This window comes from Acomys minous, assembly GCF_964271855.1.
Source record: "Acomys minous genome assembly, chromosome: 10".
In the NCBI taxonomy this organism is placed as follows: domain Eukaryota; kingdom Metazoa; phylum Chordata; class Mammalia; order Rodentia; family Muridae; genus Acomys; species Acomys minous.
In genome coordinates, this window is record NC_140491.1 from 1,991,317 (window position 1) to 2,017,260 (window position 25,944).

The 25,944-nt window shown below is 37.1% G+C and overlaps 1 protein-coding gene across 1 annotated transcript in view; it reads left to right on the forward strand.

Annotated features, from left to right (window-relative positions):
- The first annotated feature begins 388 nt into the window (after positions 1–388).
- GABRG1 (gamma-aminobutyric acid type A receptor subunit gamma1) overlaps positions 389–25,944 on the forward strand; it is a 75,945-nt gene continuing 50,389 nt past the window's right edge. The window contains exon 1 of the mRNA XM_084798039.1: positions 389–708. Within this exon, the coding sequence (XP_084654165.1) occupies positions 608–708 (101 nt within the window). The 5' untranslated portion in view covers positions 389–607. The remainder of the gene's footprint in view (positions 709–25,944) is intronic.

A 25,944-nucleotide genomic window follows, 5' to 3' on the forward strand; every position in this document is an offset into this window, starting at 1 on the left:
GCAAAAAGAAACAAGACACTGTCCGGAATCAAAATTAAGTGACGGTAATTAATCAAAAATAACAGCGTTCTCGCCAACGCGGAGAAAGTCCATTAGGCTCTGTCCTCAGAGGGACACTTCCGGGGGAGGGGGGCGGTGTCTTGAAGGCAATTAAAAAAAAAAATAAACAAATAATCCCAGCTCAGGAGAGAAAAGAGGTAGTGCCCCCGATTGTAGAATGGAAGGGCAACGGAGAGGCAGCGTCTGCCTGGTGAGCCCGACTGTCAAGGCCACGGCAATGTTTCTCTGGGGCTGGGAGGGAGAAGAGCTTTATTTTTCTATTATAAAAACGGAGTCCTTTTCCCCACTGGGCTTGATTTCTAGTATGGGAAACCCCGCCTTTCTGGAATACTGATTGGTTCAACTCTTTTTGAGATAATTTATGCCGGCATCCTCCCAGTCTGATTGGCTCCTCAGCTCAGTTCTGCTGGGAGTCGCATCCTACCTGGTTCGGAGGTGTACTGCTTTTCCACAATCTTCTTGTACTCAGTGGGCTGCTGCTGAGGCAAGAGGCAAACTCTGGGCTTGGAGACTGAGCTAGTGGAGGAGGGACCATAAAAGCGACTTGATGGGTTCTAGGAAAGCCTCCCTCTTTCCTTCTCTCCTGTGGAGTCAAACTAGAGGCGTGAGGTTGATGTTCTTGTTACTAACCCTGCATTTGGGAAACTGGTGAGTAAATTCAAGGACTTAAAATTGTCTCCTTTACTTTCTTTTTCTTAAAAAAAAAAAAACTTCCAAGTAATTTTCATTTTCCAGGGCTATGTGCAATATTTGCCATCATTGTATTTCCTGAGCCTGTTGACTTGGAGACAGCATGAAATTAGCCTATTTCTGAAGCATGCATGTTAGTACACATGTTTTTAAATCCTACAGGATTATAAACTAATACAGGCGTCATTTCTACAAAGAGAACTAGGAATAGAAATGACTTTACCCTTAAACTTAGGATTGAAGCTGTTAACGAACTTTCTGGATGATGCTGCATTTTAAAGGCTAAGTTACTTCAGAAACTTTTTGCTATTTAGCATGATATATATGCTGCTTGTATATAAGCCAATACTGTGGGATTTTTCTCATTCATTGTGGGGTAACTTTCTTGGTTAAGCCAGTCTTTTATAAGCTATATTTGACTATGTATCTACGAGCTGTGAAATATATATGTATATAAATACATATATTATCATAAATGGTTACATATATTTTATTAGAAAGTCTTCATTGTAATTGCTTGCCTATTAATTAAAATTTATGATTCTATGCATGTCTATGCGTGTCTTGGCTGTATTTGTGTGTGATACTACCAGACACAAATCTCCAGTCTGACAGGAACAAGACTGGACTGTAAAACCTTTCAAAAACTTTGAAGTCGTGCTGATACTGAAAGCAAATGCTCATACTTGGACTGTGGAGAAGGCAGAGTGTGAAAGAAGTTGTCACATTTGGTTAAGGCATAGACACTTTAAAAGGCTTTTTTAAAAATACACCATTCATAGATTGTTTAACTTGTTTTTAAGTACATTTGCATTCACGTTATGGTATTCTATGCCTTATTGCTGCTTAGAATTCCAGTAAAGAACAATTGCTATGAAGATAATTTTTGTATATAGATTTTTGTTGCCATTACCAGTAGATAGAACATCTGTATATTCTCAGAATGTGAGCACTGGATAAAAGCAGAAGCAATATTGCCCTTTCTGGATTCAAATTGGATATTTAGTATGTTTATGTTTCATTTGAGTATTGCAGTTTTATTTGTCTTTTTGCCTTAGGATTTTAAATGTCCTCTATGTACAGACAATGTAATGGATGATTATTCTATGCACTGCACTGTAATCACTTACATACTTGAATATATCATGTTTTATAGGAGATACGTAAGGAGAACAGATACTTTTAGACCACTGCAAAAGAAAAATCAAATTGGCCCAGTGGTTTTGTGGAGTAGCAACATGCATGCTCCTTTTGTCTTTGTAACTGCACATTTCTATTTCAATCATGTAGGCATACTGTCTCACAAAGAGCATACTGTCTATCCAAACAGATGTTTCGTTTTGAGTAGATTTACATTACATTCATTGTAGCTGTCTCCCGAACTCTCATCAAGCTGCTCAGGGGCAAAGAGCTCTGTGGTCCAGTGAGCAGGGAACTCACTGTATGCATGCTCTTACCTGCTACAGCTCTTTAAAATTAGTGCATACAAGAGTTTCAGCTATAAAATGTAGGATAGGGGTCGATCATGTCTGACTGCTTCAAATATTCACACTTAATACATCTGAGATTTAAAATGAAGCACACAGTGATTTAAGGGTCTATTCAAAGGTCTGAGTAACACTGAAAAGGAAAATTCTAACATGACTAACACGTTCTTCTCTAAATTTATTTATGACAGAGTGAAAATAAGTCACAAGTTTAAATTTTATAATTTTTTCATTTCTCATTATTATATAGATAAACTTGATTACTTTGTCAGATGAACAATACACATCAAAACAAACCTAAATATTACCATTATTCTATGGATGAATTATATATTCTTTCAGTACATGCTTGGAAAAAATTACCATCAATACTTATAAACTTTGTGTCTTCATAAATATTACTCTTCCCCCCCCCATTCATTTCTCTTCACAACAAGACACAGACATTTCTGCCTGTAAAAAAAAAATTGAATGTCATACTAGTTTCTAAGACACACCTTCAAAGTAATTTATTTGAAGATTTACTAACTGGGATTATATTTCTTTTTATATCAAATCAATGAGGAGGTCTTGTTTCCCTATTAGTTTCCACAAAGAGCAAATGGGGGACAGCATATTGACTTTCCACACAGCTGAATTATGAAAACTGATCCCTCTGTTCTATCTAAAAGCTTTGCTCATGGATCCCGTGCCACATTCTCCAGGAGAGTCTGTGGCATCTTGACAACTTGGTTTATGTTTCATCAGCTGGATTTCACTTTTTGTAATGTTAAAATAAATGGAAGTGTAATCAAGTTTGCAAAGAATTGAAAAAGTGTCTTGAGAGTTTAGCTGTTCTAAAATGTAACCCATGGTAACCTTTGTATGAAAGTTACATTTTTGGAAGTCTGAAGATATATGACATATTTACATTTTTTCCATGGATAAAAATGCATTGCAGCAATCATTTTTCCACATTAAAATATTCAATGCAATTAATTTTAAAATCTATTATTCTAGGTCGTTTCAAGAATAACTGTATGAGTGAGTTAGTTCATAAAATATTTTTCTTTGTGTTTCAACTTTTAGGCTTATTTTTTCTAGTACAGTGCCAATGGCAATCATGTAAATGCTTCTTTGTTATATCTTCAAAGGACCCAGAGATAAACTGATTTTAAGATGAGAATATTTTAATTGATGAAAGTTCTTGATAGAGAGCCCTTTAGATTGCCCAAACACAAAACTCCAGTCCAGTTGCTTTCCGTTCTATATATTGAATCACTTGTTGGCTAAGCAACAAAGGGAATACTTCATACCGAAATCAGGTTTTGTAGGTATTTGGGATATTAATATACATGGGGTTCTATTTGTTTAGTAATTTAAGAATAAAGTTAGAGTCTCAAGGAGTAAAGGTAGGATAGAAAACTGCATAAGGGCTGCTGAAGTGCTGGGGAAATGAAGGTCACCTGTGGCAAGTGAACTCTGAAATAAACGAGAGAGAATGAGCAGGAACAACGTAAACGAAAGATTTCAGGTCAATATGCTATCATGGGAGGTAGCAAGCTAGACTCCTGGTCTTCATCATCAAATTTCAAATTTACGCTCAAGTCTCATTCCTTCCTGAGTGATTTCAGGCAAACCTTTGGGGCACAGAGCACTTATTTTCCAAAATTATTTCCAGAGTATTAAGAGATTTTTTTGGGGGGGGAGGGAAACCAACACATAACAGATATTCTGAAGACCCAGCATCATTCTAATACTATTTATCCTTTTCAGGTGGTTTTAAGTACAGTAGAATTAAATATTGAATCATTAGGTATTATTAACTATCACTTAAAATTTGATGAGAACACCCATTTATTTATCAAACTTTTATTGAGCACCAATTGGTTACAAATGCAGCGAATGTAGCTTTAATCTATCAAATAAGATAAACATAAGCTTTACACAAATGGAGCTTGTCTCACTACTATGTTCTATATGTGGTGTATTAAAGAAAACTATCTGGCCAAAATATGGAACCAGACTGTCAAGTGTCCAAAGAAAGTTTGCTGATAGTTCTTCACCTAAGGACGAGACCTTGTGAAATCCCCCCACCCATGCTAGGATGTCAAATGGCATTTTGCTATGTAAGTTTTGTATAGGCAATTACAGTGTTGAGAGTTCATGGGTCATGTTTAAAAACACTGTCTAGCACTATGGTTCTCAACTTGTGGGTTGTGATTCCTTTAGGCTTGCATAGGAGATATATCACGTATCAGAAATTTACATTATGGCTCATAACAGTAACAACATTATAGTATTAATATAGCAAGGAAATAATTCTATGTTTGGGGATCACTGCATCACGAGCAACTGAATTAAAGTGTTGGAGAATTAGGAAGGCTGAGAACTACTGGTCTAGCAGAAGGTGTCCAGATTCTTTTGCCCTTATAATTGCTCCACCTCCTCTTCTTCAGTTTCCCTTTATCCTTAAGTGTACATGTACCAATTGAGGATGGATAGCCCATGGTCTCTGCGTTTAGACCAATTATGAATCTTTTCAATCATCTCTATTTGTTGGGAAAGAATCTTTTTTAAATGAAAGGTTAGAGCTACTGTTATCTGTAAATATAAGAATAAGTATTGAGGATACAGTTAACAATTATATTAGTTTAGGGAAAATGTGGTAGGAGGCGCTCCTCTCGGGTTCATGACATCTCTGTTCATGGTAGTTAGCTAGGTTACAGGATCACTCATTAATTCCCCTCTGATTGAGCAGGCCTTAAGTATAATTAGGCAGCTGTTGGTTACCAAACAACTAAATAGTTCATTGGTATAACAGTGATGGTATCTCATTAGGTTGGTAATTGTTGCGGTTACTTGGTTTTTATGCTGGATAGGACTATCAGTTGATTTTCTGTCTTGGCAGGTTACTCAGCATTTTATGATAACATGGGAGCTAGTACTGAAAGAGAGGGCTCTCAGATCACCTACAGCATGGTTGCTCCAAGTCCTGTGTCTGAAATGTGGGGTGTCTTCAGCAATAGGATTTTACCTTTGAATTCTCGGAGGCAGCCAAAGGCAATGATAATAGTGTATACTGTATATTGCTGTGGTAGTCTATTGGATCCACCTGACCAACAACTCAACAGGTGGCCTCTCATGCCTGGTACTGAGGTTTTATTAGTTTTGGGGCATTAATATTAACATTAGGACAACATAACAACTCCACTGAGTCATTAAGTCAGAAAAAGTGAAAATTGGTTTTCTCTAGGAAGGAGCTCCCTCTTAGCTCATCTAATTACAGTGCTCAGCCAACATAAGAGCAACACTAAATGGATTCAATCAAATATACATATATGTAGTAGGGTTTGTGACCTCTCTAGTCATGAAGAGCCCAGCTGTATATGTACTGTTAAATAACACATTAAAGGAGATGAGATACTGGATACTGCTATTTGCTTCAGTTTACAAATAGAACTAAAAACGTACAGACACTTTTAAAATATATTAAGAGTATCTTGCAGTTAAGTGCTAAATTCAAGGGATAAATTCCTGTGTTCTCTGGCCAGAACCTAAATTCTTAATACCAAACATTTCATATACCAAATGCATTGTAAGTCAAAACGATGAGTGTGGTTCTTGCTGAATGGTGACTGATGAAAAAAGGAAGAAACAGGGGAAATACTATGAAAATAGAAGAGGATAGAATGAGACAGAAAAGAAAGAAATGGAAACCCATGACAGCGTAGTTGTAGGCTTATTGATGTGAACACAATAAATAGAAAGTCTAGTGTGTGCTTAGCACATAGTTGACTGGCTATCTTATGCAATGCTATATTCATTATTTTAGGGAAAGTATTTGGCAACCTGGAGTACTTGATCATTAAAAATGACAACTGAGAAAATAACAAAAAGTAAGGACATACAGTTTAGGTACAATTTGTTTTAAGGAATGGCTACTTTTTTTTCAGGGTTCTATAGAAAATCATGGTGGAATTATTGTGTATTGGTGTACCATACACTAAAGCCAAGTAATGAAAGTCAGAGGAAGCCACATTTTCTGCACGAAGAGATAATAGATGCCTTATCACCAGACCTACTCAAGCAGAAGCTTGTTAGAGTGTTCTACCCAGTGGGAGGCTGATGAGATTTATGGTTTTTATCTATTTTTAAGCAGTATCTAATTTTCTCAGTACTAAAATAGTTTGCCCAATTGAATTCTAATGCTTTAACAAATAGCCTTACCTATTAATCCATTCAATGAATACTTCTTGCCCATTATTCATCCAACAACTGTTTACTCAGTCCTCACCATGTGTTAACCAGTGTCCTGAAACCTGGTGCTAAAGTGATAAACAAGAAAAACCTTTGGTCCCTTTCATTTGTAAGGTATAAAAAGGACATAGATATGACACGTATGCTAGATAGACAGGGCGGAGATATGAGGTCTTACTTCTATCGAGCTTGAGTGGTTTTGCTCAGTGTGTTGATGGCTTGTTACTAGAAACAAGTAAATACAAAACTCCAGTAAGTTGTGCTACATATGCTTGGTGAGGAATGATGCTAATGGTGAATACTCTGCTATCAATGTAAATTCAAGCAAAGATTATATGTTATGAGATGTAGTAAACTAAATTCAAGTCAAAGTTACAGAATGAGAGCTGAAAAAGGTCACAGTCCTGTCTGTCTGTCTGTCTGTGTCTCTCTCTCTCTCTCTCTCTCTCTCTCTCTCTCTCTCTCTCTCTCTCTCTCTCTCTCTGTCTCTCTGTGTCTCTCTCTGTCTCTCTGTCTCTCTGTCCCTGTCTCTGTCCCTGTCTCTGTCTCTGTCTCTGTCTCTCCCTGTGTGTGTGTGTGTGTGTGTGTGTGTGTGTGGCTACTGGAAGTTTGGTAGTTTTGGAAATTTTCTTTGATCATCTCATGTAGAATTAAAGTAGAAGCAGCATTTCTGTAAAGGATCTGTAATTTCCTATGACACTGAAGTTCTGAATTATAAGAATCATTTTTACTCTGAAACAGTGTAGTCTGTGGTTTGACATTTGTCTTTATGTTTTGACAGCTGACTAGCAATGTTAAGCAACTACCAAAACTCAGGGACATGAAAGCACACTTAGAGATTCTAGACTCTAACCTGCAGCTTCACGGGTAGGTCAGAAAAATCAATGCTTTGCATATGTTGGGTTTAATATTAACATTTTACTATTAGTGTGATCAAGTTTTAAAGATAGGTTTAGAAGGGTTAATATGAAGGGTTCTGGCCATTAACTTGTGTACTCCTGAGACTCCCTTACAGATGTGCAATATGTGAATTTCTTAAATGCAAGGATGTGCGTGTTCCTCAGCCATCCTGGATGTATGTGATGAGCAAAACACTCATCTAGAACATGTAGCTCAGTGTCTTTAGTGAGGAGCACATTTTCTCTAAAGAACTCATGTTAAATACATTGAATTTGATCTTACTGAGACAACTGCACTCTATAAGATCATTTGTTATTTGTGCAAGTGATTTATGGATAAATGGTTATTTCCAGGATTTGTGTAGTAGCAATTCATTTTTAACAGTCTCATATTGTCACAATTAGCATATGTGAGAAAGAATCATTGCTTGTCTCTGCTACACTCATTTGTATCCTTTGCCTTCTGAAGAGAATTTTCCAAAAGAATCTTATGTTAATGGATATTGAACTCTTATTTTTAGATCCCAGGACAAGAAACTCATATGCTCTTTTTATTTGGATGAACTAATTCCCAATTCTTTCACTTAAAAATATTTTAACATCATCTGCAATCGAATAAGAAGCAACATGGTGTCTGTGCTTTGCAAAACTCTTGCAGATTTAAAACATTTATCTGATGCATAAAGGCATCAGAGATATAGAAAATGTAAATGTCTTGAAGGATTGTATCATATATAAATCTAATTTATGTTCTGTCAGGCCATGTGAACATAAACTGAAATTGAAACTTTGCTGTTCCTCTTAATATAATTTACGCATAGTGGCCACTTAAAATATACTACCCTAAAGATTGTGCTTGCTTGCTTTTCCTAAAAAAAGAAACAAAAACAAAAACAAAAACAGAACAGAACAAAACAAAACAAAAAACCTCCCATGGAAGTGTTTACAAAAAGCGTTTATAATCTTTGTATAATCACTATATCCCTGAAGACTTTCATACAATGCATAGTTCCTAGTTTTCTAAAGTCAGTTGCAAGTGATAAAGAGGTGACCTAGCAGTTAAGCCAGCAGAGTATATTCAGAATACCAAAGTTTGACTCCAGGAATTGACACTGGGTGGCTGACAACTGCCTGTAATTCCATCTGCAGGGTCTCTATCACCTTGTTCTGACTTCTAGAGGTACTGGTGCTTGTGTGTATACCCCCACTTCCACATACACACAGACTTAAAGTATAATCTCTGATATAAAGGACAGAAAAGAAATAAAACAGATTAAAATAAAAATGTTGGCAAGTTGCACCTTTAGTAATATTTGTTACTATATTTTGTACCATTGTATGGATCAATAAAAAATAAAGTTTTCAAAATGGCTATCTAAAATACTAAGAAAATTTTTCTATCATTTTATCTTTCAATATTCCTTCTAAATATATGCTTCTAGTCATGATGGTTTTTATTATTAATTTGTTTATTCATGTTCCCTCCTGGTCATAGCCCCCTCTGCCTCATTCTGTCCTTCTGGTCTCACCCTTCCTTCACCCTCCATGCTCCCCTATTCCTCAGAAAACAGGAGTACCCCTACTCACCCACCCCAACTCATCAGGTCACATCAGGAATGAGTTTGCCCTCTTCCCCTGTGGCATGACAAGGCAGTCACATCAAGAGGAATTAATCAAAAAGCTGGTGTCAGAGTCTATGTCAGAGGCAGCCCCCTCCCCTTACAGGTGGACTCACAGGAAGCCTGGGCTCCCCATGGGCTATTCTACGTAGAGAACTTAGGTAGAGTCCACACATGGTCTATGGTTGGTGCTTCAGACTCCGCAGGGCCTTCTGAGCCTTGGTTAGTTGTCTCCTTTCGTCTTCTTGTGGAGCTCTTGTCAACTCGAGGTCTTTTTATCCTTCCCCCAACTTTTTCACTAGGCCCTCTATGCTTCACCCAATGTTTGGCTGTGAGTCTCATTATCTGTTTTGCATCGCTGCTGGGTGGAACCTCTCAGAAGATAACTCGGTTAGGCTCCTGTCTGGGAGCACAGCAGAGTATTGGTAATAGTGCCAGGGGTTGTCTCTCTGCCATAGGGTAGGTCTTGGGTTGGGCCAGGCATTAGTTGGACATTCCTTTAATCTCTGCTCTACCTGTTCTGTCTTTATCCCTGCACAGCTTTTAGGCAGCGTAAGTTTTGGATCGAAGGTTTAATGGGTAGTTTGGTGTTTCCCTCCCTTCGGATTTCGAATGGCTCAGAAGTACTTAAAGAAATGATGAATGTCCTTAGTTAACGATGTTTTTTAAAAAGTCTACTCTGCAATAACTCTCTCTCTCTCTCTCTCTCTCTCTCTCTCTCTCTCTCTCTCTCTCTCTCTCTCTCTCTTTCATTAGTGAAAAAGTTTTAAATCATATAGCTCTAATCTGATCAAATAAGCTACACTGCAAATGTTTAGGAATGTATAAAATATTTTTAAAAAATCATGACCTCCCACTTACCCCTGTGGGAGGAGGTTATGGGCAGTTTATAGCAGCTAATGGATGGAGTGACACTGTCTCTCTCTTTGGGGACATGGCTGCTCCTGCTGTAGACAGAGTGGCACTAATGGATGCAGGAATCGCACTAATAAGACTTAGTAAGTTATTTAAAAAACAAAATATAAAAAAAGAGGAAGTGGATCTGGGGAGGAGGTGGGTTAGGCACTACGGGAAGTTGGGGTGAGAGAGTATGTATGGTTATTATCAAAATACATGTGTGAGATCTTCAAATAGTAAGAATCATAAAATGATCCAAGATAAGCAACGGAAGTAAAGCATACAGCATCAAAAAGAGACATTGTTATAGACCAATGTATTTAACTATTTTTTAAATGGTTTAGTATTTTATACTAATGATAAGCTGTGGTTTATGAAAGTATTCTTTAATACATATTCTCTCAGTTTTCAAACATGACTGTGTATGTATGTGCATATATAAGGAATATAAATGTCTTTTATTTCAATAAATTAATCAATATTTCTAAATTACTTCACACAGAGCAAGTCTCACATTCCACTAATAGTTGTAAATGCCGTTTATCCAGCTTTTCATTTCTAATGGACCATTTAATATTTTCCCTGTGTGATGCTTAAAAGTATTGTTATATTTTAATCTATGTTACATTACCACCAGTGAGTGTTAACATAATAACACATATTCACTGGCCTGTTATAGTCTTTGAATTCTCATATTCATACCATATATCTTTTTTCTCGAGTGTTGTCTAAAATATTTTCCATTTTTTCTGTTTCCTATTGTCATTTCTATATGGCCTTTAATAGTTGGAAGTTTAAGACTTTTTACATTTAACTCTATCTGCAATTTTCTGTTAGGAATCTGACTTTTATTCCTTCTTATTTTTTAAGGTACTTTCTTTAATTGTTTTTTATCTTATTTTTATTTTTTAACTTGTTCACTTTACATCTCAACTGTAGCCCCCTCTCTCATCACCTCCCTCTCTGATACTCTCTCCCTCCCTCCTCTAGTTCTCAGAGAGGGGATCACTCTTTCCCTAACATCTGATGTCAGCCTCTCAAGTGTTATCTGTACTACATGTATCTTCTTTCTTTGTGGCCTGGCAAAGACACTCAATTAGGAGGACGTGATCAACGTGGGGGAGGACAGAGTCCATGTCAGAATTCCATATCAGAAGTAGTTCCTACTCCCCATATTATGGGATGCACAAGGAGACTGTGCTGACTAGCTACAACATCTAAGCAGAGAGTCTAGGTCCACTCATACATGGTCCTTGGTTGGTGTATCAGTCTCTCTACTGTAGTGTGGTTATCTTGTAGTATGTGGCTAATAGCTGCTTATTAGTGAGTATATACCACGTGTGTCTTTCTGGGTCTGGGTTACCTCACTCAGGATGATCTTTTCTAGTTCCATCCATTTGCCTACACATTTCAAAGAATACTTTCTTTGAGTAGTATTTCATTGTATAAATGTACCACAGTTTCTTTATCCATTCTTCAGTTGAGGGACATCTAGATTGTTTCCAGATTCTGGCCATTATGAATAAAGCTGCTATGAACATAGTTGAATAAATTTCCTTGTTGTATGGTAGAGCAACTTTCAGGTATACGGCCAGGAATGGTATAGCTAGATCTTGAGGTAGAATTATCCAAAAATTTCTGAGAAAGTGCCAGATTGACTTTTATTGCTTATCATTGAATTAATTACAATTTTAATATAATTTGCTAGATATTTCACTATCTTATTCCTAAGGAAACTAGTCATTTTTCCCATCCATCAAATTTCCACACCATTGGATCCTATTCTATTTACTATTACTTAGTTATTTGTTTTTTGTAAGTTTTAAAAAATCAATTTATTTTAAATATTTTTATTGTTTGAGAAATTTTGCATGCATATGATAAAGGTTTAAATAAGAAAATTCCCCATAGGAAATGACTTTCACATGAACTCTGGTGCCTCATTTTTGACCACGTCCCCTTGATGGGGAGGCCTGGTGGCACTAGGAGGAAGGTAGCAGGCTACCAAGAAGAGACTTGATACCCTATGAGCATATACAGGGGGAGGAGGTCCCCCTCAGCCACAGACATAGGAGAGGGGAGTAGGGGGAAAGTGGGAGGGAGCAAGGAATGGGAGGATGCAAGGAGTGGGCTAACAATTGAGATGTAATATGAATAAATTAATAAAATATTTTTTAAAAAGAAAATTCCCCATAGGATGTGTCTATTGGCTTAATCCTCCTTGAACATGGGTGTTCACTGTCACTCAGCCACAATCTTACAAAGTTCAAAGATACTAAAAGAAAAGTTTGTAGGACTCAGAGGAATTGAAGACACCACAAGAGCAAGACCCATAGAATCAAGTAAGCAGAGTTTACAGTGGCTTACAGAGAATGAAGAAACAAAGACCCTACATGGGACTGAGCTGGGTCTTTGCATATGTGTTATGGCTGTGTGGCTTGGTGTTCTTGGGGGATTTTCAACAGTGGAGTGATACAAGTGTCTCTGACCCCTTTGTTTATGTTTGGGAACCTTTTCCTGCATTGTATTGTCCAATCTTGATATAAGAGTTTGTGCCTAGTCTTGTTGTAAGTTGTTAAGCAGTGTTTGGTTGATATCCCTGGGAGGTCTGCTCTATTTTTATTTTTATTTTTATTTTTGAGGGGAAAAGGAGGAGCAATGGATCACCAGGAGAGGGGAGGTAGAGTGGGAAGAGAGGAGGGACGAAAAACTGTAGTTGGGATGTAACGTATAAGAGATGAATATTTTCTAAAAGTATGAGCCGAAGGAAAATGAGAAAGATGAGGAGAAAAGAAAGGAAGAAAACAGGAGAGAGAGAGAGAGAGAGAGAGAGAGAGAGAGAGAGAGAGAGAGAGAGAAGCTTTGTCAACTTCTTCTATGCATGACTCAACAGAAAAGACTCATCAAAGTCAGGTGCTTTGGGTGCAGCCTGTAGCCACTGAACTGAACAGCAGGTCTCCTGCTCACTGCAGATTACCAGCTTCGTATTTATAGAGGAGCAAACATCTTGTGTGCACATTAAATTGCTATGTGCTGTTTGAGCTCATGCAGTATCTGGCTCTGGAAGTGGAAGTTGGCACTCACACTTCAGAGCCACGCATATTTCGCCTCAATATGTCCTCCAGGGTCCCCTTTCCTGAGTTGCCTGTCTCCTCATTCTGTGAGAGGCAGAAAGAACAACAGAGCAGCCAAAGATAAAGTCACTGTGGTTACCATTTATCTCATGGTAGATATAAAAATCCATCTCTATCTCCTACTCACACTCCAAAGCAAAAACATGGTTCTGGTAGATCACTCTGTGTACTTACGTTTTCTATGGGGTCATCCTGGGCACTTCCCAAACCCCACTGTGTTAATGGTATATACACAGGCAATATTAACTTATGTGTGCAGTTTGGGTTCAACTATCTTTTATTAAGGTGGTGTTGCATTGTACTATGATCCAAGTCACACAACTGCCATCTCATCAGTATTATTGACTTGCAGAAGATCATCACAGATAGATTTGGTGACTGTTCACTTGTCAATGTTATTGATTTTTTAAGGTGGCTAGGTATTTTTCCAGAACAGAGAAAAGTTCTGGAAAACTTAAGGAAAAAAAGGAAAAGAATATTTTTGAACACTGTTTCCACACTCGGGGGGCACTGTTTATGGAGCTTTAAGAGTATGTCCATATTACAAGAAGTAAGTCACTGGTGTAGGCATTGGGATTAACAGCCTCACCTCACATCATTTCCAGTTCAATCTCTCTACTTTCTGCTTGTTGGTGGTGTTTTGAGCTCTCTATTCCATTCCTTTTTTCATGCCTCACTTTGCTGCAATGCCTTCTGCAGTGGTCGAATCTTATCCTTCAGATGTTTAAGCCAAACAAACTCTTTTACTAATTGCCTAGGTCCTGTGTCTCATCACAGCATTTAAAAAAGTAGCAAGCACACGTGTGATGTGTTTGATAATGCCTCCATTCCTCCTGCCTCAGTGTCTAGTCCGTCCTGACTGTTACTTCCTTCCGACGTATGTGCTCTGTTTTTCTCTTTCCTCCACCAAGTCCATGCAGCACTGCAGGTAGACATGTGCGCAGATCTAAGAACAGATACTTGACTGCCTGCATTCTCTTCCTCCTAGGCCTGGCAAGGCTGTCCCACCAGAAGGAAGTGATCAAGGAGCTGGCCACAGATTCCATGTCACAGATGGTCCTAGCTCCACAAAAGGGGACCCACATGGAGACTAAGCTGCTCCTCCACTACATCTGAGCAGGTGGTCTAGGTCTTCTTCATGCAATGTCCTCGGTTAGTGCATCAGTCTCTGCAGGCCACCCTGGGCCCAGGTTTATTAGCTCTGTTGGTCTTCTTGTGGTGCTCCTGCATCCTATGGGTCTTTCTGTTACCCAACTCTTCCATGACACTACCTGTGCTCTTCCCAAAGTTTGGCTGTGAGTTTCAGCATCTGCAGGAATCCCCTGCTGGGTAGAGTCTTTCAGAGGACGTCTGTGCTGGGCTCCAGTGCTGTTCTCTTGCTTCAGCCACTTCTCATGGGTCCTATATTTTCCCTTCTGAATGAGCATAGGCTCGGGTCAGATGGTAGGGTTGCCCCCTTCTGAGGACCTGGTTAAGGGAACTGGGGGAAAGAGGGAGGAAGGGGGAGAGCAGGAAGAGATGAGGGATGGGTCTACAATTGGTATGCAAAATGAACAAACCAAAACACACACACACACACACACACACACACACACACACACACACACACATATATATAAAATGAAAATCTACTTGGAGTATTACTCCTAAGGGATGAATCCTTAAAGGAAAATAGGCTTTCTTTCTCCCAGCAGTCTTTACTCCCAAAGGATCCCTACCTAGGAGTAGGGCCTCATTCCACCTTCTTGAGAAATTTTAGGAAAGGTACACATTTCCTTCCTGAAACCTGTCCCTTGAGATATCATTCCATTGGAATAATCTTCATGTTTACTAATAAAGGGAAAAATCAATGACATTGTAAAATATCATAAGAAAACCTACTACCATAAAAACTCCCTAAAATATTTACACACCTACATACAGAACTTAAATTGAGTTATATTATAATTTGGTGACAATCTATTACTACATAGAACAGGCTAACAAATAAACAGTCTAGTTTCAGAAATGGGTTATTATTTTTGAAGCAATTGTCCAGTGAAGTCCTATTTCCCCTTATATTATAGATTAGTTTGATTTCCCTTTATAACTTTCTGGTAAGACCCTATTACTGAAGATACTATATACTTGAATCAGAGCACAAAGAAAAATAAAAATGCAACTCACATGGAAGATTCAGACCTACTGGCTAGCTTTTACAGTTCTAGAAGGAGCAATGCATAGTGCCAGAGTACAGAGTACACAAATAATAATCAATATTACAAAGTTCCAAATGAGTGGCATTGTGAGATATGTTTATTGGTATAATAGTGACACAACTGTAATCGATTAGGCACCCATCACTTTATGATTAGACTTAAGACCCACTCGAACAGATGAAAAGTATATCAAGTGCTGCTGTTGGGTGGATGGACATATGGCTTCCCAGGACAATCTGTTATGATTCTGCTATATGGACATGTTTTTAAAACAAATTCTCATGAGCTATTATACCCATGGAGTAGTGCAACTATGCATTAGATGATGATTAATACAGAGACTCTCATCTAGGCAAAATGCAGAGGATAAATGAGTGCTGAATGTTTAGTCATAAGTGGAACATCTGTATCACACTCTCCCCTAAACGCTCAATGAACAATATGGAAGAAGGTGCAAAACGTTTGAAAATATTTGAGTGGGTGGATGATAGAGATATAATGGGGATTATATTCATAAGAGCTCAAATTTTTGTGACATCATTCACAAGATGAATCCAGACAAAACCCACCATGAATGTGGAGCTTCTGGATGAGGGCAAGTCAATTTTCTTACAGGTGTGGACCCTGGTCTGTGGACCATCCAGTGGATGGTCATACACACAAAAGAATAATTTTGACTTGATTGGGGGAAAAAGGAAAGATATGTAGGTAGGGAAGGTGGTGAGTCTCTGGAATTGGGCCAGGATTTTGAATATGATCAAAATGAATTGTTAAAATTCTCAAAGATCTCTGAATTTTTCTGCTTTGAACTTCATGAACTTAACTGCCCAAACTCAACTGTACTTCCAACCTCTACTGGCCTGTCTCCATGAATTCTACGGTATCCCTGTATTGCACTTTCCTTCTCCTGTCTGTCCATCTTCTATCTGATCTCCTCACAGTACCCTACCCTACTGGATTGTCTTTTCTACGCTTTGTCTCTACTCTATCTCACTCTACTCTCCCAAATCTACCGTGCTGCTCTTCAGTCAGCTCTCCTTCCTGTCTGTTCTCGTGAGAGTTGCATGTATCCTATCTTTGAGTCATTCTGCCAAACACTTCTCTGATTCCTCACTTTGTCTGACCCTCAATCAGATGTCGCTTACAAACATGGATGCTTCCTTCTTCAAATTAATTTTACCATCACTGTTTGGGATTAAAGGTACATACTAAGGAGGAAGTGATGAGGGAGCTGGCAACAGAGTCCATGTCAGAGACAGCACTAGCTCCACATATAAGGGGACCCACATGGAGACTGACATGCTTGTTGCACATACAACATAAATAGCTGAAGAAATATCCATGATAAATGTTTGAGGAGAAAAATTTGAGAAGGAAACCACAGTGAGGGATCTGGTTACATAGAAAACCATCACACTAGGATCCAAGAATCTGAAAATGAAAAATAAGCATGTATACAGGTATGCATGTCATACCGTGCCACGCATTTTTATAGTATTCAGTGGGTGTTGTATTGATAATTTAGTACAGGGATACAAGGAATGAAATCTCAAGATCTAAGAAAGTGTCTCCAAAAATTGAAACTTCCTAGTTAATTCTGTCTTTATTTTATTTTGTTTTTTGAAGGCAGTTTAATTATACATCTATTTAATAAAAACATCAGCAATCAATTTTCAGAGCTATGTTAGAAGTGAACCCATCACAGTTCTTTTTTCGGCATATACATTTATATTATTACACATAAATAAAATAAACTACATACAGCAAGAAGAACCATGAAACAATCAGGAATTATATAAATGTTACATTCATGTTGTTTTGGCAAATTGTATTTGACAACCTTCAAGAAAATAGCTTTCCTATCTTGGTGACTCTAAAATTCAGAATTAAATCAATATCTATCATATCTCATTTCTATCAACTAAAAACATCTATCAAGACCTAAAAACATCTTATCCCCTAAACAACTAGGCTTAGTTAAAAAGATCAAACTACTGGTCTTCCACCACTTAAGAGACTTGAAAAGGAATAAAATGTAATTACCTGAGTCAACCAGAAGTGCAGGTTAGCTAGAATCTTTCAGAAACTTCCTTGTATTTACTTATCAAAATAGGACATAATGCATAATTATGTTGGGCACATGCATATGTGTTCAGTCATGAAGCAAATAATAATAATTGATATCCTATTTTATGCCATGAACTATTATAGACAATAAGGTTACATAAGAAAACAAAAGAGGAATACCCTAACAGAGTTACCTTTGTGAATGCATGTTCAGAAACCATCAGAGCACTTTTTTTAAAAAAAAAGATTTTCTTGAAGAAATGAATTTCTTTCACTTTAAACAACTTTTAAGATCCTCAGAGGAAGGATTGTCCAACTTTAGCTACTACTTGATGAATGTATACCCACACAGCACACAAGATTGGCCTGCAGGGGGACCTCCTCCCCCTGTATATACTCATAGGGTATCAAGTCTCTTCTTGGTAGCCTGCTATCCTTCCTCTGAGTGCCACCAGGTCTCCCCCTCCAGGGGACATGGTCAAATATGAGGCACCAGAGTACGTGAGAAAGTAATATCCAACTCTCCACTCTACTGTGGAGAATGTTCTGTCCATTAGCTAGATCTGGGTAGGGGTTTAAAGTTTACCGCCTGTATTGTCCTTGGCTGGTGCCTTAGTTTGAGTGGGACCCCTCGGCCCAAATTTGCCTATCATAATGTTCTACTTGTAGGTTTCTAGGACCCTCTGGATCCTTCTACTTTGCTATTCTCCCATATTTCTCTCATCTAGAGTCCCAGTAGGATGTCCTCCCCTCTGTCCCAGTTTCCTGGGAACAGTCATAGGGGAGGGGAATAAGGAGAAAATGGGAGGGAGGAAAGAATGGGAGGATACAAGGGATGAGATAACCATTGAGATGTAACAAGAATAAATTAATAAAAAATTAAAAAAAGATTGGCCTGCAGTTACAAAGCCTTATCTAAAGTTATTCCTCAGGAATTTACTGACATAGTCAAGATTACCAGGACAAAATCATGGCACATTGTAAGAGTAGGACCTTAAGAAGATTGGATTTACTCTAACAACATAATTTGAATTATATAATTTGAATAAAGACCATCAACTAGAAAAAATTGGGCACCTAATTCTTATTGAGCATAAAACATGGAGTATCCCAAGATTAGTTCAGTTGAGTAAAGCAGAACCAAAGGTGGTAAAATCAGACTAAAAATGTATATACAAATATGAATTCCTTTCCTTTTTATCAGAAAGCTTCCTGGATAATAGGAGAAGCCTTGCAATTTTTTTTATTCCATGCTTATTATTGTTTTTCACAGAAGATCAGGTTTACATACTTTCAGTTGATGGTGGAATAATGAGCAGTTCTAACAGTGCTTTGCTAAATGTATTTTTCAATGAATGCTCAGCATGTGCTGGGAAATCCATCGTTATTTGTCTCCCTTATGTCTTTAGAATCATATCTTCTTCTTTACTAATAAAAATAAAAAGGACCAACTATCTTTTTTCCCCTAACAATGTGTTTTAAACTATATGATAACTCTCATACTAACCCAAACCTGCGTTCAGGCATACTAAACAAGCCAAGGACCTGTACATGACTGATGTGGAAGTGGAGACGGAACAATTTTAAGAGCCACAGCCAGTGGCTCCATGGAAACAGCGTCTTCCAGACACAAGGCTGATGTATGTACAAATTTACGGAGACTGTGCACATGAATTCACAGGACTTTCACAAATTCAAACTAGACAACTTGGTGACCTAGAGAAGAGGAAGCCCGTACAAAGTCACACGCCAGCAAGAAGCTATTGCAAGTGATTTGGAGGGAAAACACAGGTTTCTCCAATACATTCCACTGCACATAGAAACACAACACAGGACAGGCATCATGCTTAAGACTAGCTGACCAACACAGAATGGACTTCATCGTGTGTGTGTGTGTGTGTGTGTGTGTGTGTGTGTGTGTGTGTGTGTGTGTCTGTGTATGTGTATGTGTATGTGTGCACTTATATTTGGTACTTTTTTGTTTTTGTTTTTGTTGTGTTTATGGGGGAAAGAGTGATAAAGAATGAAGTTTGGTAGGCTTGGGAAAGAGGAAGGTTTGGGAGGACTTGAAGTAGGGACAAAAGTATGATCCAAATACTTTGTATGTAATAAAGGAAAAAAGTACTATACATTCGGTTAGTGAAAACAAAATGATATAGAACCTCAAGAAAAAAAATAATTCTGGTCAATTCCTTGTATAATTTTGATCTTTTGCATGATCTATTTAATTTTAACTATTATTTATTTATTTATATAATTTTTGTTTTTTCTAGACATGGTTTCTCTGTCTTGGCTGTCTTGGGCTTGCTTTGCAGATGAGGCTGGGTTCGAACTCACAGAGATCCTCCTGCCTATGCCTTCCCTAGTGCTGGGATTACAGGATTGTGCCACCACACATGGCTAATTTGATACAATTTTTTGTAAATGAAGTTTCCTAAGACTAAAACTTTATGTGTTTGTAGGATTGTTTACTAGGTTTATAGACTGATACAGTTCTGCCTGTCTGTCTTTATTTGAATTCAGCCCATCATAATTACATGACAAACTATTTACCCGCTGAATCCTTCCCAACTCTGTGAATTGACAGTTTAATGTCAATTCAATCTTTATATTGTCAATGCAAAATCTTTAGAAAAACCTCTGTATTTTATATTTAATTATCTTTAAATGAAATTTAAAGTTCTCAACTTGAATTTATTTACTGAACTTTTTATGAAAATAGTAAGACATGTAAGACATATTTTGATACTCATTTTTCCTTGCAAGGGTATTAATCATTATGTCTTTTTCAGCTCAGTCAACCAACACTAACAACTATTCCAAACAATATAGCTAACTTTATTTATTAATATTAACATTACAAGATTAAGAGGCTCATCTAGTTAAACTTACAGAGTGTTATGAAAATAAGATCAAAACTTCTAGTCATAATATCTGAGTATATTATTATCTTTTTGAAAATGTCAAATAGTGCCAACTCAGCTTCTCTGTCCAAGTACACTCCTCATGTATCATTAAGTGTCTATTACACATTCTTATTTCTGGAAAGTAAAGTTAATATACTCTCAACAATAGTAGTAATGATAATGTAAATTCCCAAATTTGATAATTTTCATAAATGTAGTAGTAGTAGGAATTTTGCTTGTGATGATGCAGCAATTAATTAACTAATCTTGAAGAATGAGTAACATTCTTTGTTACTGTACATGTACTGTATTTATTACCTAGGGATTTTCTCTCATATAGACTCAGAGCAATAATCAGTCGTCAACCTGTCCCTTAACAGAAAAGGGAATACCAACTTGAAATTTATGGCCTTGTCATTGGACGTTACTTGAAATTATAATCTTTGTTTTTCAAACTATAAAGAAAAACAAACAGACAGATGATACTCCTTTAGAGTTTAGGAATTCATTAAGCTGATCTGGATTACACCCTGGCTTTTTTTTTTTTTTAAGATTAATGAGAGAGGCTCCTCATGTGTCAGAAAGAGAACACACTGCCGCTTTTATGTGAACTATCTATAAATTTACTCTATAATTCATCATCCTAACTAGGTCACTTTTTAACAGAGAAAGAGGTGTTTAAAATTATTCCAGGGCAACAGATCTAAAATAGCCTTATCCCAAGTATACCAAAGGAATATTTATTTTATGCATGAAAATTGGTCAATGGTATTAGATTGATTTGCTTTAGGCACATGCCTGTTACCATAGTGATAAACGTGACTCCTCTCTTGATTATATGATAAAGTCTAGCTCCTCTTTACTCCTTAAATTATCTCTTAAACACCAGGTGAAAATACTTGCTACATGAAAAATGTGTAATATATCCAGCAGAGTAATTTCCATATGTGATAATGTGTCATCAGAGAGCTCTGTGTAGTTCATTACAGGGAAAGTTTAGAAAGACATGATACATATGACTTAAAAACTTTCCTCAGTAACTGGTTGCAGAGAACTGTAGAACCAGAAGGTTCAGGGTGTAGTACAGACGCCAAAATGAGATTAGGACATATTTTAGATAACTGAAAGGAAGTTACGGGAGAAGGTAATGGAGCTGGGGCAAATAGAAGAGAGGATCTTTGTGCAAAAACACGTACTTCATACCTGGGAGGCTAGGGAGGAAAGAAGAAATTTTGATCGGTTGTCTCAAAAATACACTGTTCTTCTGAAGAAAGGCCTGGTTGCCAGGAAGCCTTACAAGAGGCAAGCATCCGGTGTTGTTCTGCACAGTCTAGCTGCTGGTAGCCAGGGTCTGTCTAGTCCCAGGGCTGCTCCCCGGTGCCTGCAGTTGGAGAGGTTGGAGAGGACTGTCCCAGGCCAAGGAATCTAGCAGCATGCAGCGCTGCCATGACAATTAGGTTGGCAGAAAAAAATGTTCTACCTCACCCTATAAAAGGCTCCATTTAATTATTGACTTTTTATGATTAGAAATTCAATTCAGAACACTTTTGGTATAGATGAAGCAGCAGTTCATTCTTAGGCTGTGATGTTTACTATATTAGCTTTTGTCTGTGCATTAATATTGCAAATTATGTACTGGAAATTAGTATAATGCTATTTTAAAAAGGAAAAACTTCTATGATTTCTCTTGTATAAAATGTTAAGTATGTACGTTGCATGTTTTCTCACCAAATATTTAGAATTACATAGGTGAGAAATCACTTACTGTTGTTTTCATATGCTGTTGTGATCATAATACCATATTTTAATAGCCTTAGTTAAGTAATCCTGGAGATTAAATTCAAGACTTCTTGCATGCTAAGAAAGTGCTTGACTCCTCAACTGCTTGGCCTAGTTCTAGCTCCTTTTTCAGATTCTTTATGAGCAGTAATTGATTAGATACAAGCAATCTATTACGTACATATTTATTTATTTACTAAAACATACTCATATTATCTAAAATATCTGCTGTTTTTAATTCAAAAAACATTGTTATGTTTGATGTTTTTCAATATCATTTGTTTAAATACATCTGCCACATATTAGGAATATTCACTAGGTCAGGGATGCCAGGTTTTATTTTTCATTTCCAGAACATCACACATTTTAAATACACGGCAATTTCTTAATAAATGAATGTAAGCTGTATGTTGGAGACCAAGCTCCTTAGAAAGGCTTTTTTTCCCATAGAGAAAGTGTTATTCCTCAGTATTCACACTTTCAAAATTGTGATCCCTTGAAGTTATTATTTACCATCATTGAACAAAAGAATGAGTGAGGAACCCTTCTAGGCTTACCTAATCCCACTAGCATTTTAATTACATGCCATATATATTGTGCTCATTCAAAGTAGCAAATCCACATCCCACCATCTGGATTACTTAGTAAAGATAAATCAGGTGACTCAGGAAAACTTCAAAAGAAACATTTTTTTGACTATCTAAAATTTAGAAAAGAAGAAAAGGAAATTCCTTTTATATGTACCCAGTGACATGGCCTGTAAAACAAGCCCTATCTTGTCTGTAAAATGTTATGTATATTATTTTCCCCAGAATTAATGCATATTAGAAAGTATAAATTGTGAAAGTAACCACCACAATATACTTTTTTAGGCAAAGTTACATAAGACCATAGGTATTTGGTAGGCACAATTGCTGAAAACATAAATAAGACGCTCAATCACTATAATAGACAGTTAGGAAATTTGCATATTCAAGAATGAAAGACTCACTGAGGTTACAACTACATACATTTAAATTGCTTGTAAACTTTTTTGAGAGTGATTTCACAAACATTTATAGTGTTAGTGAAGGAAATTTAGTATTGAATATTGTTTCCATAATGATTAGGTGCCTAAAATATGTCAGTCTGCCATATGTTTATAAGAATGACATAACAGATAGAGTGTACCCAGTATGTTTCAAAAATGGTATTTTTAATTATCCAAATAAGACTGAAATTATATTAAAATACTTAAAAAGGATTTAGAAACTGATTTGGATACCTTGAAGGGTTAGAAAAATTAGCATTAGTTAAATTTATTTTGTGACATTAAATGAAGAAAGATAGATCTGTACTATTGCCAGGGTCAGTTTTCTGTGTTACCTCGTGAAAGGAGAATAGAATTCACTGTGGTGTGTGGTTTTGTTTATCAAGATGTTGTGACCATACAAAGTAGAGTGAAAAGCATTTAATTTATTGAGAAGTTAACACCCACTTATATATTCAGTGCCTTTTCCATATCCACCAAACAGTTCCTTCTATGCAACGATGATTGAGAGGTGAGAGGAAGTGTAAAATAGTTCTTTTTTTCTCAGTCACTAGAAGTTTACCCACTTGTTATAACAATATTCCAAGATGTCTCACCTAGAATGTCAGTGTTTTCGGTGTCTAAGTGTACCAAAATATGTACTTATGTATTTTATAGAAAGCAATGAGATATATTAAGAGTAAATAATATAAGGTTATATGAGGAGAATATACTAAATACAACAAAACAATTCAAGTAATAAAATACTTGTGTAAAAACCTAATAACCAAATATATGTGGAAGGTTAACTTTTCATTCTTTGGAATAGCTACCACATCATTTGACGTGTAAGGGAAAGCCTTCATCTTAATTTATAAAAATATTTCCACAATGAAAGCTGTATTCACTGTCTGAGCAGTGCAATTGTTAGAATCTTAGATCCACCACTGGATCAGAATCAAATCAATTTATCCCCCAGGGACTCTTCCCCAATCTACAAAGTACAAGATTACAGATAATATGGCAGAAGCGTGCAGCTGTGTTTTGGCAATTTTCTTGTGACTGTACAAAAGATATTCCCTGAGGTTGTACAAAAAGTACATTTTGTTTATTTTTACTTCATCATCGTTTAAAAGGGATAAATTGGAAGGGCAAAGACCAGACTAAATCTGATGCTTAAGATGAATCACTGGTGACAGGAACTGACGAAGGTTTGAAGAGGTCAGTGTGAGAGCAGAAGTCACAGGACATGTCCACCTGTTTCCTAAGATAGAAAAGGAAAATCAAACCAACTGCGGTGGATTTATACATAGGAAGCTACCAGGTTAAAGTGTGTCGGTAACTAGGCTGAAACGTTCGTGGCTTACAAACCTAGGCTGTTTGAACACTTTAGTTACGCCATTGCTTATCCAAGCCACCTTTGCTCTTGGCCTGAACAGATGGCCTTTAATACAACTAGTCGTCTGGCAAGGTAAATTTGTATGGCATTAGGATTTCTGCTTGCATATGGTAAATAATTTCATTTTCAAAACCATTTAAAGAGTCAAACCTGAGTCTAAGAGGCCAAGGTTTGCATAACCCTCTTGCAGAAAAAGATGGCCTACTCAAAAGCTAGTGGGCTGATAGGTATGCCTGGAAAGAAAAGAACAAACAGACATGCAAGAAAGTAAACACAACTTACTGTAAGCTCCAAACATTAGCAAGACTGCAGAGATGAGCAACGAACCAAATACTTTAAAATTCAGTGTTTCTTTAGTGTTTTATTTAGTAGTTCATTATTTGCCTTTATGTACTATAAAATAGAACTGATACAATATCCATGTGTGTAGAAAGGTCTCATTTTGGCCCATGATTTTGGAGGATTTACCCCATCATTGTGGGTCAGTTAAGTAATATGTCAGGAAGGTGAAAGCAGTATTGGCCAGCGTGCTTGCCTCCTGGAAGCAAGGATGGAGGGAGACAAAGGACGGGGGTGGGGTAGAGGGGTGGGGGGTGGGCGGCAGGGGGCGCCAGGCCTTTCAAAGGCACATCCTAATTATCTAACTTTGCGTTACTAGTGTCCACCTCTAAAGGTTGTGTTACCTCTCAGTGGTTCTACAGGCTGGCGATCAGAATTTTACTCCTGGGTCATCAAAGAAACTTTAACATAACAACACACACACACACACACACACACACACACACACACACACACACACACACTGAATAACTAAAGACAGTAAAACAGAAGCTGGTGCCAAGTCTAGAATGATCAAATCAGAATGAGATGGTTACGTTTTGTGTGATTAAAACAAACAACAAGCAAACAAAAAAAAAAAAAAACAAAACACTATTTCTATTTTTGCCTGCATTTAAATACCTTTAACTGCATCTTTTTCTGTGTTACTAGCCTGTCTCTAACTTTATTTGTTAATACATTTAATTCTTATGCTTGTTATAAAGGCATCTTTGTTTCTTTGTGTAGACATAAGCAAATGTACATTGGGGTACAGTATAACATGAAAGGAAGGGAAGGAGAAAAGTTACGTGTAAGGAGGTAAGGACTGAAGAATGTGCACTACGGGCCTGAGCCAGGAGAATGTATAACGCCGCCTGTTTTCTAGCTCTAATTCTTTCTTGGGTTTTGTTGTTGTTGTGCTGGTTGTTGTTGTTTTGATGGTGAATAAACGCATAAACTGTTACTAAAAGTATAAAATTTAATATGGTTTTCTATAGCCTAATTTTACAAGATAATTCAAATTGTATGTAAGTTCAATTAGTTGTATAGACTTTGAGTCTGTTCATCCTTAGTGTGTGATTTTTTTATTGATTTACAAAATTTTAATAATATGTTTAATAACAGACAATACAATCAATAAATATTTTCAAAAGATTACAGTTGGGTTAGGAAATATTAAAGTGTTACCTGGACTGTTACTGCTTTGTTCCCAGTTTTGTGGCTAAGGAGATTATACTTTAGC